Source organism: Mycteria americana, chromosome 7 (assembly GCF_035582795.1).
Source record: "Mycteria americana isolate JAX WOST 10 ecotype Jacksonville Zoo and Gardens chromosome 7, USCA_MyAme_1.0, whole genome shotgun sequence".
NCBI classification, from domain to species: domain Eukaryota; kingdom Metazoa; phylum Chordata; class Aves; order Ciconiiformes; family Ciconiidae; genus Mycteria; species Mycteria americana.
In genome coordinates this window covers 59218192-59232519 of record NC_134371.1, presented here as the reverse complement: position 1 = coordinate 59232519, position 14328 = coordinate 59218192, and the positions used below count along the sequence as shown (strand labels likewise).

At 43.5% G+C, this 14328-nt stretch overlaps 1 protein-coding gene across 1 annotated transcript; it reads left to right on the top strand.

The window, feature by feature from the left end:
• The first annotated feature begins 4044 nt into the window (after nt 1-4044).
• Nucleotides 4045-11977, top strand: PRDX1 (peroxiredoxin 1). Its single transcript, XM_075508666.1, has 6 exons — nt 4045-4192; nt 7285-7401; nt 8412-8565; nt 8849-8971; nt 9844-9974; nt 11601-11977. The coding sequence occupies exons 2-6, from the start codon at nt 7296-7298 to the stop codon at nt 11684-11686; spliced, it is 600 nt and encodes a 199-aa protein (XP_075364781.1). The 5' UTR covers nt 4045-4192; nt 7285-7295; the 3' UTR covers nt 11687-11977.
• Nucleotides 11978-14328: the final 2351 nt, after the last annotated feature.

Here is a 14328-nt window from a genome sequence, read left to right as displayed (position 1 = left end):
CTTATTTCCAGAAAGATAATTCTGCTGCAGATTCTTTCTTTGCTGCTCTGACTTGAACTGCTCAGGAGGCTTAAAGGCACAAAGGTTAATTAATCTCTTGGGCATGCACATGACCAGATTTTTCTGTTGTGCAGCCTGTTTTGACAAAATACAGGAAACTGGAAAGAGAGTGCAAGGACAAGACAATTAAAAGTAACAGGAAATAGAAAATGGAGAAGAGGAAAAAATAAAGGGGGAGGAATCACTGCTGGGTTTGAATTATTTTTATGGAGACCCTGTCAATCACAAATCCATTTGAAAATCCACAGTCTTAATGCAATAGAAGATGCTTGATTTATATGAATATCACATATGAAAACTTTAACAAACCTCAGCCTCCGATAATGTAATAGGGAGTAAAAGAGAAAAAGTAAGGAAGACTAAAACATTTTGTCATCCGGTGATTATCCAAACATACAGTAATAAAGTTTGTTAATTAAAAAAAAAAGATATGCAGAGAAAGAAGAGGTAATGCAAGACATTTTTTACCTAGAAATACAGTCTTCACTTGAGCAAAACAAGGAAAGCAAATATGCGCATTGTATATTTAATGATGTGTAATTGTTTTCATTAAAACTATTGTGTACCAGCTGCTTGTGCATAAATGCCCCATGGCTTGGGAACATGTCAGTTGTTGACTTTTTAGTTGACTTTTTGCATATATTATATCAAAATGGCCACGATTTTACTCTTACTGTGCCCCTGATGGTACCACGTGTATACAGTAAGTTCAGGATTCAGCGGGCTTTCTGCACATGCTGTGATGGGCTCTACAGAACATGCGTGATGATGTCCTAATGTGCTGGCTTTAGAGGGCATGCATGGGCCATCTCTGCTGTAGAACTGATGTGTATATCACAGAATCATAGACTGGTTTAGGTTGGAAAAGACCTTTAAGATCATCGAGTCCAACCGTAAACCTAACACTACCAAGACCACCACTAAACCATGTCCCTAAGCACCACATCTACACGTCTTTTAAATACCTCCAGGGATGGCGACTCAACCACTTCCCTGGGCAGCCTGTTCCTGTGCTTAATAACCCTTTCAGTGAAGTAAAATTTCCTAATATCCAATCTAAACTTCCCCTGGTGCAACTTGAGGCCATTTCCTCTTGTCCTATGGCTTGTTACCTGGGAGAAGAGACCGACCCCCACCTCCCTACAACCTCCTTTCAGGTAGCTGTAGAGAGCAATAAGGTCTCCCCTCAGCCTCCTTTTCTCCAGGCTAAACAACCCCAGTTCCCTCAGCCACTCCTCATCAGACTTGTGCTCCAGACCCTTCACCAGCTTCGCTGCCCTTCTCTGGACACGCTCCAGCCCCTCAATGTCTCTCTTGTGGTGAGGGGCCCAAAACTGAACACAGCATTCGAGGTGCGGCCTCACCAGTGCCAAGTACAGGGGCACGATCACTTCCCTACTCCTGCTGGCCATGCTATTTTTGATACAAGCCAGGATGCCATTGGCTTTCTTGGCCACCTGGGCACACTGCTGGCTCATATTCAGCCAGCTGTCGACCAGCATACCCAGGTCCTTCTCTGCTGGGCAGCTTTCCAGCCACTCTTCCCCAAGCCTGTAGCGTTGCATGGGGTTGCTGTGGCCCAAGTGCAGGACCCAGCACTTGGCCGTGTTGAACCTCATACAATTGGCCCCAGCCCATCGATCCAGCCTGTCCTATGCTCAAGGGGCATGCCCAGCATTGCTCAAGCCCAGTTCATACTACTGTTCCAACTAGGTTCATCTTACTCTAGAAGTCCTGGATACACTTACATAAAATCCTCAAATTATCTCCTAACAAAATGCATAGAAACCCAACTGTGTGGTGGTGTTCTGAAATAGGACCCATTTCTTTGCCTTTGTTTTTACACACGGGGGAGTTTTGTTTTTCACATCAGGGACCCATTCCCAACCAAGACATATGGGAGATACTGTGTTCAGAATGATACATGTAAAATCTGGCGTGATTACCAATTTGGAAATCTTTGGGTAGTTTCAGTGCTCTGGCACTGTGTGGCCAGTCAGCTCCTTTTTGTTAATACATAAACTACTTCTTGTGGCCATAGCTGTATGGATGGGTGCACAGAGACCTACACTTGGGCTCCTGATGCTCCATGCTAATCAGGTACAAGCTGATCCTGTCTGGCAGAACACTACACCACAGTTAATCCGCTGTGTGAAGAACAGAGTATGGAAAAGCAAGGTGTGGAGAGAACTCTGTCCTTCCAGCACCTGCTTGGGTAGACATGCCCTTTCTTTCTTGGAGAACTTTTTTTTTTTTAATCTAAGTAGCATCTTACATCTAAAGATTGAAAAAGGCTACAGAAACCCATCTGCTCACTGAACAAGGAGTGGCCTTGACAATTCACTCCAAAACCTCCAGAAACTGGTGTTTGGAAAGACTAGCTCAGAAACTAATCAAAAATAATGAGGCCATAGACACATGAATGGAAATGCAATGCTTAAGGCACAAACCCAGAACAAACTGCATCGCGGCAGCTATGAAAAATGGGTATATTACACCTCTGAAAGTGTGAGAAATGAGCATAACAAGCATTAAAGGAGTCTGAAACCATGAGAAAGTCATTACTGCTTTGTCCATTGGTAAACATGCCAGAGTTGCAGTAAGACTACATTGTTCTAGAGGTTTTAATTAGGACTGCCTGACCTTTTAGGGGTTAATATGTTCACAGGTTCATGGCCTGAGTTGATAGGTAGGTATATACCTGTCTCAATTCATAGACCTCAATTATTGTCACAACATTGATGTTAAGAAAGTAACAAACTTCTTTCTGTAAAAGATTAAGCATGCTGTAACAACAGAAACAGCAGTAGATACATTACTTGCATTAAGGTGAGTGCACTTTTTTTTCTGAGTACGCATATACATGTTATTTTGCTTTTATTATTTAAGGAGTGATTTAGTCTGGTACTGAAACCAGTCATCTCTTGGGTGAATCACCACATGGGTATGGTCACCCAGCAACACTACACAGTGATGTAGATTATAAACATTTAAAGGTTGTTAATCCTTTGTGGTTTTCTCCTCATTACAATTTATAATCAACAGGTATAAGAAACTGTAAACTGCAAAACAGGCAAGTAAAAATCAGTTGGTAAACAGATTTAACACTTTTGACTAAAGCAAGCAGTTTTGTCGTTGATATGTCCTTACTGGCCTTTAGCATTCGTTATTTAATAAAACTTTTATGTTTAAATTCAGGGTTTGGTCCTCAAAAAGTACCACGACTGCTTCAATTCAGCCTTGGATCCAAACACAATGCTTATAAGGATTATAAGAATTCACTCAGGCTCAATATCCCTCAGAGTAGCCTTACTCTGGGAATGAGTCAAAACTCCCTGAATATTGTATCTTCTAAGTGTTTCCATGCTACCCCCAAAGCTCAGAGGTTACACTTAATTTAGTTTTCAGCTTTTTTGCTGACTTGCATGACTTGGATCAGTCTTCCCATTGATGGAGAAGAATCAATGAAAGCCTTAGGAATTAGTATTAGGTTGAGGAACTAGTTGATAATACAGAGCGAGAAGATAAAGATTTGACCCCACAGGTATATAACACTGTGAATGCATATTGCTTTGTTAATAGGTCTGATTTTATTAATAATGAAGTCAATGGTCAACTCCCATTCACCAAAATGACGTGCCAGTCATCTCTTATTTTCCCTCAAAATTCTGTGTATCCTCTGCCTCTTTGATGACTTCCAATAATTACCGCTTTCTTGTATTAAGGCATTAAGGAAGTAATTTCTTGCGACAAGCCATCTGAATCATCTTCCCATTAACCGTTTGCAACCACTACACCGGGTATTTCCCCGGCACCTCCCAGGACACTATCCAGAGAATTATCTCCATTTACTCAAATTCTTTTGCTGCTTTCAACAGTCCGGGGCAGCGTCTCGGTTTAGATAAGGTGGTGAACGCCCGCTATCGAGCAGCCCGCCGGCGACGGGTGCAAATCTGCCAAGTCATGCTGCCCTTGCAAGCGGCCGCGCTGCCAGCGGCGGGCGGGGAGGGGCGGCCGTGGCCGTGGCCGTCTCCTCGCGAGATCGGGGCGGGTATAAAGGGGCGGTGCGGCGGGGGCTGCCGCAGTGTGGGCCTCGCTGTTGCCGCGGAGTGGGAGCTGCTCGGCTCTTTGTGTGAGTGCTGGGGGGCAGCGGGCAGCCGTGGCCGTCTCGGTGGCGGGGGGAGTGTGCGTGCCGCGGGGTAGTGTCGGGGGGTGGGGGGTGTGCGCGTGCGTTCATTTGGGGTTTGCAATTGCTTTCGCTTGTGCGTTTTTTCCCAATATTTTTTTTTATTTGTTTTCCCCTCCCCCTCTGCGCGGATGGGGTCTTGAGCGAAGCGCGCAGGGCGGGCTCTTGCTCTCCGCATCCCGCCCCCGAGGAGCGCTCTGCTGGGGCTGCCGCCTTCCTCCCTGGCTTACTTCTCCCCCCCTTTTTTTGGGGGGGAGGGAGGGGGCGGTGTGGGTGTGCGAGAGGGAGGGCAGGTAACTCTTTCCTACGCGCCTGCCTTTATCAGCTCTCCCCGCCGCGCTGCTCGGGGAGGAGCCGCGGGGCCATCTCCGGGGGGAGCCGCAGCCGGGCTGCAGCCTCGCCCCGCGCACCCACCGCCCTGCCGGGCTGGAGGCTTCGGCCCGACGGTCAGCGACCGGCGAGCGTGTCGGCTTTCGGCTTCTAAGTCTTTAAAAACAGAAAAGCGCCGGGCTCACCCCGGTGGGGACACGCAGGGGGGCAGATGTCCCCTCTGAGAGCGGCGTGGTGGCTTTTGCGCAGGTGAATGCTTTGGACTCGAGTCAGGGCTTTTTCAGCAAAACGCGTTTCGTGGTCTGCGTGTACCGGGCTGCGGTATACTCGAGCCGAGGAGATGTGTGGCAATATCGCTCTTTTCTGACCGCAGCTCAGTAGCTTAACCGCAATTTTGTGACAGTCTGAGGGTAGCAAAGTGGAAGGCTGATGATGTGCTTTGAAATGGCCTTTCTCTTTTGTTCAAGATATCCTAAAGGTATGAATAGCTAGTTAAGAGTGCGGGCCTGGCTTATTAGAATTATAATTCGAAGATAATTGAGGCTGTGTGCGGCTATGAGCCACAGAAAGATATTCTGACCTGATTCGAGTGTACTTGATTTGCAGCGTCCATTCTCCTTTCCTCTAGAATGAAAGGAAATAACATCGAGCCTGTGGTCTGTTCCTCTGTGGGTTAGGAAATGCTGTGGCTAAAAATCCCAGCAGAACATGTGAGAACACATGCTAATCCCGCACAAAAAAGCAGAAATGTTGGCAGGTCGCAGTAGGTGCTCGGAGGAAAGCAGATGGTTCTCTTGCAGTACAAAGCAACTGAAATCTCCTGCCAATATTAAAGATTTCCATGTTACCTAAAAAGGGGGCAATAACTTGTAGTTTAGAAAGGGGAAGTATCAAAGAGCAGTTTGACGGCTTTTATTTGACGTTGAATACCTAGTAAAATACTCAGGGGATTGCTGATGGCACAAATATAGGAGGACTGGCATAGTACTGAGCAGAAGGGTGACCTTGAGCTTGAGTAATGGAAAAGAATGTAATTCGGTGGCAAAATGTGGGGTCATGCACTGCAGACAAAACAGCTCTTGTAAGATAAAACTCGCTAGTTGGAGGCATCTCAAAGGAATATCGTGCAGTGGCTGTCCCCCCATCCCTCTTAGGGCTGCAGTTTCGGAATTGTGCCTGCAGTCATGGCTACGTGTGATGTTGGGCAGAAGGATTATTGGTGTCTTCCTTCCAGACTGCTTCAGTACAATCCTATGAACACTCTGTAGTTCTGGCCACCTTCATTCATAAGACTTATCCCAGTCTGCTGCAGTTGAAGACTAAACTGTTGGATGAATGTAGGGATAAAGAGCTTTGTTGCAAAAGGCAGGTAGAAACACTGAACAGGTTGACAGTTCTCAAAATGAAAACAGAGGTAGATGATGACTGTCTATATACTGTCAGGGTATAAAGAGAAACTTTCAAAGGTAAAACTTTTACTGAAAAGACCTTAAACTGTTAAATTGAAGGCTAAGTGTTTGACTTATGGGCTGGTTCTCCAGGAAGAAAGTGTCTGGCAAGGGGGAAGGAGCCAAGAAATGAGGTGCTCTCAACCTTTTTTAGAATGGACTTAGTGTCTTGCAGGCAGGACTTGGAAGAATCCTTGAATCTTGTCTTTCCTTAGCAACATGAGACTCATGCTAACCTTTCAGAGTTTTTTTTCTCTAAGGCAGCTAGTGCTTGTAGCAGGGTATGACTTAAGTGAAATCACTTTTAAGAAGACTGTGAGTTGAAGAAACAAGTTTCATGAAGTTACCTATTTGAAAGATTATACTCTGGAAGTAACTGGAATTCTGAAGTGGTACACAAATACTGCATTCCCAGCCTGAGCAAAAATACTGCACAGGGTGTATTACAAATGACTAGTTTTTAGGGCAGGCAGCCAGCAGAGCTTTCTTGTCCTTGTGTACCCTCTTACTCTTTTTCAGTAGACTTGGGGGGGTGGGGGGAGCAACCTCGCTGTACAGGATTAAGACTTAGTGAAATTTTAATTGTGAACATAAAATATGATTCCCATGTATACCATGAGTCTTTCTAGTTGCAAATAAAACAAGGCTTAATTGTTTGAAAGGCTAAAGTGTAGTTATGCAGAGCACTGTTCTCTGGGGATTAACAAAAGTTCTTTATCTGCTGTTGATTCCAGAAGAAAAAGTTTTGAGGTCTTAAATTCCCTTGTAAACTTGAACAAAGGGGTCTCCTTATCAGAAGTGCTAAAACCCAGACTTTCTAACTCATCCACCAAGTGGAACTGGAAGACTTACTGAATACTGCTAAAACTCTAGAAGGCTAGCCCTGTTCCAGACTGTGGTGAGCTGTTGCTGGTCAAAGATAACCATTACTGTATCATTAGGAGGCTAATGGGCCATAGATCTTGAAGTGCTAGTAATCTGTGTAGTGGCTTGGTCTAGATATCTAGGCTGTGATTATTGAACTGCATCTTACTGTGTTGCTTATTTGGGGGGGGGGGGAATGCTAGTGTTTTGACCAGACTACCCAGGTGACAAAGTTAAAACTAATTTCACTCTTAAGTCATGTGTTGCAAGACCAAGTGCTGATAAACTGTCTTTGGTGTTCAACCTAAATTGGTAAGATGCCTTGAATAAATGCTTACTTCCAGGTGCAGATGTACTATTATTATCTAAACTGTATTGTTATTAACTCTTACCTAGATAAAATCAAGATGTCTTCAGGAAAGGCTTTCATTGGAAAACCAGCCCCTGACTTCACTGCCACGGCTGTAATGCCAGATGGACAATTCAAAGACATCAAACTCTCTGACTATAAAGGTAAGCTTATGTGCTTCTCTAATTACACAGATATAATCTGGTCATATGCAGGAGTGGAGGGCATCTAAGGATACATCTTGATTTGGTTTTGAAGTAATAGCGACCACTTGACAGTAGACTGAACTACACAACTTGTGCAGTGGTTCTCAGTGATGGCTGGACTAAACTTGGGAAGCTGTCAGCAGCATGGCTGAATGTCCCAGCTATGATAATTGCTGCTAATTAGCATAAAACTCCTCTAAACTGTAATCTTGGATCAGGCTTATTTGTCCTGTCTATCATACTAGGAGACTGATGTAACATCTCCAAACTATGTGGAACAGCAAAACCTTCTCTTGTAGGCTGTCAATGGAAAGTAGATTCTTTCCTCTAACCAATGAAGTTCCTTCCTCTAGAGTACTGGCAAAATGTTTGCCTTGCCGAAAAAGCTTGCTAAAATCAAAGGTAAAGCCTGAAGTATTCAAGTACTAATGTGGATGGCTTTAGAAAGGCATTTCTAATGAAGGTGTGGCTCTCAGGTTGCATGAGGGTGGTGAGTAGGTATAGGCTAGTAACCCACTCAATTAAAATGTCTCCTTGGCTTGTAGCCTTTCACGCCCATGGTGTTCTTGCACTCTGTTAGTAGTCAACCATAGGGTCTTCTAGTGTAGGTACTAGGTGTACTCTGGGCAGGCCTATGGGAGTAGACCCAGGAGACAGGCGTTCCCTGTCAAATTTGACAGTCTGGTTTTGGAGACTTCAGTTGGGTAAGGTTCTGTGTTATTAGCTGTAGAGTGGCCTTGAAGACTGTTGTAGATGGTATTTGGCTGAAGTATAAATCCCCTGGGTGCTTTATGGGCTTGCCACCTACATAGCCAGTCTTAAAATAGAGGCATCTGTAGTTTGCCATTTAATCTTCAAAGGTAGTGTTGTGTCAAGCCCTTTCTCCTCTATCAATATTTGAATGGTTGATACTGAATATGACAGCTCTTATAAAGGTAAGAGATTAACTGGTTATACTGCTCTTCCAGGAAAATATGTTGTGTTCTTCTTCTACCCACTGGACTTCACTTTTGTCTGTCCAACTGAAATTATTGCATACAGTGACAAAGCTGATGAATTCAAGAAAATTAACTGTGAAGTAATTGGAGCATCTGTTGACTCTCACTTTTGTCACCTTGCCTGGTAAGAATCAGCCTTTTAACCTAATGGGATGTTTGGCCTGGTATCAGTTCTTGCAGGAACTGAATCCTGAGTGTATTCAAACTTGCTTATTGAAGTATCAAATAAAGGCACTTGGGAAGTGTTGGTAGTGCCAGGTGCTTCTGAACAGAACTGAGCATACTGTTCAGTTCTTTTGTCTCATGGCAGACTGAGTATGATATTGCAGAAAGGATCAGCTTCTGTTGTACCTTATACTTTATTCTGAACTGTGCATATCTTTAACATTTAAACTTCCTTCTTCTAGGATCAACACTCCTAAGAAACAAGGTGGTTTGGGTACTATGAAAATCCCATTGATTTCTGACACAAAACGTGCCATTGCCAAAGAATATGGAGTACTTAAAGAGGATGAAGGTATTGCATACAGGTAATAAGCAAGAAGGTAAACTTGCTGTTAGTCTTATGTTGCAATACATGGAGCATGTCACATGAACAGAGTTTGCATATACTTGAACACTTGCAGCAAGCTGAAGCTATTAGCTATTCTAATAAACTATTAGCTATTCTAGTAAACTACTTTAAGCTATCAAACACTCCTACAAGGGGAGATGCTACTTGGTTCTCCTTAGTGTTTAGACTTTACATGGTTTTGGTAAGCTTAGATAAATGCCTGCTGCTTCCCTTTAATTACCTATCTGCACAGTGCAGGAGTCTCGTGCAGGTGAGCTTCTGCAAACATTGGTCATGCAAGACCTACATAGTTGTGAAGGTGATTACAGGTACTTAGTCTAGCAGTTAAAGTACAGATTAATTAAAACCCAAGCCTTATCTCTTAGTTGACTGTTCAGTTAAAGTTGCTGAGGGAGCTGAACTTCTGCTAACTCTTAACATGACTTTGGAGAACTAACCGATGAGCCATTGCTGTGGGTTGTTTTTGAGAATGGTGTGTGTAGTTTTTCTTTGAATGTAAGAATGCCTCTCCTCCAATTCACTTTTTTCTTGGGTTTATCTTCCATTTTGTTTTTCCACTAGTATCTTTCTTAAATAGGAAGTGTTGCTTTCCTGCATTAGTGTTTTGACTTACCTCCTGTCCCTCCTAGTTCCTGCTGAATGTTAGGCTTCCAACTGCTAATGTTTGTGCTATGCATGCACTAAAGGTATTAGTTTTTTAGGAAGACATCAGTAATACTAGATGGCAACTTACTGCCATAATAAAATACTGAACTTGAGTTTTTGAAACATGCTTCAGTCTAATCATTCTTTGAAAAGCTGCATTTAACTTTAGGGCTGTTTTTTTAGGGGTCTGTTCATTATTGATGAGAAGGGGATCTTGAGGCAGATAACAATCAATGATCTTCCTGTTGGCCGTTCTGTTGATGAAACCCTCAGACTTGTCCAGGCATTCCAGTTTACAGATAAACATGGAGAAGGTGAGAGTTCTTCCTCTTTCTAATATTAAATGTTTTTTCTAGAGAACAGTATTAACTAGGCAGGTTAAATCAAGGTTTACTGAAAGGTACTAAGTACATGTATCTTTCTGTGCCCAGCAAGTAATTGTGCCTCTTGAAATGCAGCTGGTTCTGTAAAGCTACTTACTGAAGGACACCATAGTGCTATATTTATTTTATTCTAGTTAATTGTCCATTGATTACTTGCTAATGTTGAAATATCACTTAAATCAATTTGGTGCCAGATGTCTTGTTGAGTACATAGCAGTTTTCTCTCTTTCAATTAGACACAGAAAATACTTGAGGCAGAAATTAAGAACATGTAATTAACTTAGCCTGCAAGGGTCAGCATAACTTAGATTCTGCTTTCAGATTTGGTAGGTTGAGACTGTCAGTACTAATGCAATGTTTTATGCAGTCTGTTACACAAAGCATTTGAATTCCCAGAAAGCCTGCTGCTCTTTGGCCTCACTACACACAGACACAACTGTAGTGAGGGGAGAATAGATGAGTCTTTGTTCCCCATAGTTCAAGAGTGATAAGGTGCTTGAGGCTGGTAGCTTTTCTGTAGGAATTAAAAAAAAAAAAAAGGCACTGCAGATAAAAGGTTTGAGCCAGGTTATGGAAACTCAAAATTGCTGTGTAGGTATTCGTAGTCTTTAGCTGTCATTAGTTAATGACATGTGTTGCTGCTGGTCATACTTAACTTGCTTCAGAACTGGTAAAACAATGGCAGATTTTATTAAAACAAGCTGCTATTGTGGCTATGCCATAGCCTGAAGAGAGTCAGCGTTTCTGAACTTGTATGCCATCCTCTGTCAGCTGAGGAGACATCCCAAATTTGATGATGGAGCAGTCACATGTCATGCAAATTAAGCCTTTTGGGGTTTACTATGCCCTGGAGTAGTCAAAAGCTTTTCCTCCAGAACTAGGACTGCAGTCTCATCTAAACAAGGATAGACCAGAGTAAGGTGTGTAGCAACACTCAGAAGCTGAGAATACTATAACTAAAAGGGCCAGTCTTGTGTGGAGCGTGCATTAAGCCTTGCATGGCTGTATACAAGGAAGGCTGTGTCCAAAAAATGCTGCTTAGGATTCACTGCAATTTTGGGGCCATGCAACCTCTGCATCTTGGTGGCCTTCTGATAGTTCCCCTCTAGATAGGGGAACTAGAGACAGTTTAACTCATCTTCCCCTCCCCATTAAACTGGAGAATGGGATTAGGATTGATTAAAGATAAGGAGAATATAGACTTGACTGGATCCAAGGAGATAAGTGTACTGTAATAGTTGTACAGCCTTCTGACCCAGGCTGCTGGAGTTGGTGTTACCTTGCTGTTGAGCCTCTATGAAGCTTTTAAGCAGGGTGGGGAGGGGTGCATCTGTAAAGAGCTCACTGCTCCATGGGCAAACACCTGGTTCTTGGGTGCTACTACCTAGTGAACAAATGGAAATGAGTAAAATTAAAAAAAAAAGCCATACTGAATAATGCACCTTCTGTATGTTGTGAAGATGTATACATGTTTTGAGTTGCTAGTTTGCTTTAATGTTGTATAAAACATGTTCTGCAGGAGCAGCTGGTAAGACTTAAACATTCTTATCATTTCAGTGTGCCCAGCTGGCTGGAAGCCTGGCAGTGACACAATCAAGCCTGATGTTCAGAAAAGTAAAGAGTATTTCTCCAAGCAGAAATAAACTTTCAGTCTGAGTGGAAATTAGTATGCCTTACGTAAAGAGCAAGCATCAGTTACTGAACTTTGAGTCATTGCATCTGAGTCAAGGGATCATGCTATAGGTATAAACAGTAACTTTTTTACTTGACGGAAAGTTTGTCCTGTTGACACCACCTTCATAGAAAATCTTAATGATCAATATCTGTACATCAAGCCCTGTGACTTTAGTGACAATGCAGTGTATGTGGTTAGCCATGTGTTGCATATAGAGCAGTGGTATCCTTTTGTAACTCAATTAAACTTGTGGAAAGAGCATACTGTCTACTGTTCTTATGTGTAGTCATCAGGAGACCTGAAAGCAATGCAGTCTGCACTTCTGAAAGCTCTGTCTACTGATCTGTCTGTAGACATCTCAATTCCTAAAGGTGTTTTACAGCTCTGTTAGAATGGGGATACTAACACTTAGTTTTCATGTCACAATAGTAAAGTACTCTTTATACTCTTCATGACTTTGCTACTAGGTAGAGGAACATGGTTTGATACTAGTCTGTCAGACTTATGCTCTGGGCACTGTAACATTGCTTGAAGCATAAATGTGACTGACAAAGGCTGAGTATATTCTCATGCACTGTGTCAATTTACTGATTTCTGCATCCACTTTGGTGAAAACTATGACTGTTCATACTAAATTTTTGGGAATCCAACACTCAGTTTGAGCACCATCTGTACAGGAGTGGAAGACTGGGCTTTCTGGAAAGCAAACTTCCTTATGTATGCAACATTCATCCCTAGTCTCTCCTACTACATGGAATGGGAGTGAGAATATGCCAGTTATCCATTAGCTTGTAGTCATATGATTAAGATCAAAAGAAGGGTGGCACTATAAAATCTGGTACTTGGATGTGTTCAGCCTTGTCTTTAATCTGATTATGTACATACTGTGAAGGCACATGACTATGGCCTTAAGTTACACTAAAGCTGTGTCTGCTGTGAGGCTTCATGGTTAAAGGTGGCTTGTAATAAAGTCCTGAACTTCGGAGCTGAGGGTTTGAGGAAGGAGCTATTGCCTAGCAATATAAGTGAGTTAGAACCCTGTGATCTTTATGTACTTGTAAAGATTAAACTCTTAAAGGCCAAGACCTTGCATCTATCTTCAGCTCCTCAAGTAGTAAACAAGTTCTGTCCTGCTTAAAGTGAGCAATAACAAAGCTGAGGCCCAGGGCTACTTACATGAGTCAGAAGTGAAAGTTGCATGCCTTGAGTAGTAAACTTTTCTTTTGCAGTCAGAAAAGTAAGTTATTGCAGAGGCCTTACTACCAAATACTGCAATAGCTAATCCCCTGGGTCTTGCTTAAGTGCCACAAATCTTCCTGAAGATATGTGAAAGTGATGTGTAGTTGGATCACTTTTGCTTAGTATTTAAAAGTCTAAATTACTATTCTCATCAAGATAACAAATGAGGCTAACATCCTAGGGTGGTGTTCAGAAGTAACAGGAGCATTTATATATATATATAGGATATGGTTCAAGGTAAGTGAATGAATACTGATTGGTATGGATGAGCACAAAGTTATCTTTGTCTATCAAACTTCCTTTCCTAGCAAATGAAAAGGAGTAAAGTCAGGGCTAATCTAATGTAAAACTTACCTTAGTTGTATCTAGCTATATTAGCCTTGAAATGTTAAAAAACTGATTACAGCAGTTCTTTGGAGGGTACAGTATTAGTGGAGTCTAGTCCTGGGGCATGGGGATCTTTACCCTGATGATGTAACTAAAGTGACTCCTGTTCCTATTCAGAAGTAAAATTGTGCCCGTTTTGACTGGGCTATTACATCATATAATGCTATCTGGAGTCCTAACTCCTGATAGCATGGCAAATAAGGCTGTTTTGTGCCTGGACTGAGGGCCTTTACATTAATGCCCAAGTTCAGCCCCTCACCATGACATAAACGGCCTTTCTCAAATCCTTCAAGTGTATTTGCTGTTCAAATGTAAAAAAAGCGTTTTAAGAACAGGCTTTTCTCTTGCCTACACTATGTCTTAGGGGATAAAGGGCTTCTTTCACGTTCTGGTCGTGGAGCTCCCTCCCAAAAGGAAGAGGGAGTCTTCATGCGCCCATCCCAGGCCCTCGGAGGAAGGGGTGGGGTGGGGGGGGGTGTGTGTCTGACGGCGGCGGAGCGCCCCGCTCCTCCCGGCTCAGGCGGAAGCCCCGACCCCGCAGCCCGCCGCTCCTCAGCGGACCGGGCTGCCCTCGCCTCCCCCACCGCAGGCGCCCGCGCTTTTCCAACGGCTGCCGCTGCTCCCGCCCCCGCCGGCGAGCGCAGAGGCCGGGGATTGGCTGCGGTGGGGGAGCGCGGGCCGTGCCCCGCCTCCCTGCGGGCCGTCGAGCGGCGGGGAGCAGCGGCGTCCTCGGCGTGCGGCGGTGCCGGCTGCTGCTGAAGGTGGTCAGCGTGGCCCTGGTGGGAGGTCTGGGCGTGGGAATGTGCCGTAAAAATACCTGCTGTCTTAATTTACTTAACCAGCTCCTCTGATGTAACGTGTTTCGTTTATCTGATGCACTGTTTCCTTTGCATACTGGTCGTGTGGAGACTCAAGTTCTGACAGGAAGATTTGATTAGCTGTTGGCATTCACCCTCGCTGCTAGCATAGTTGTGTTCACTTCCG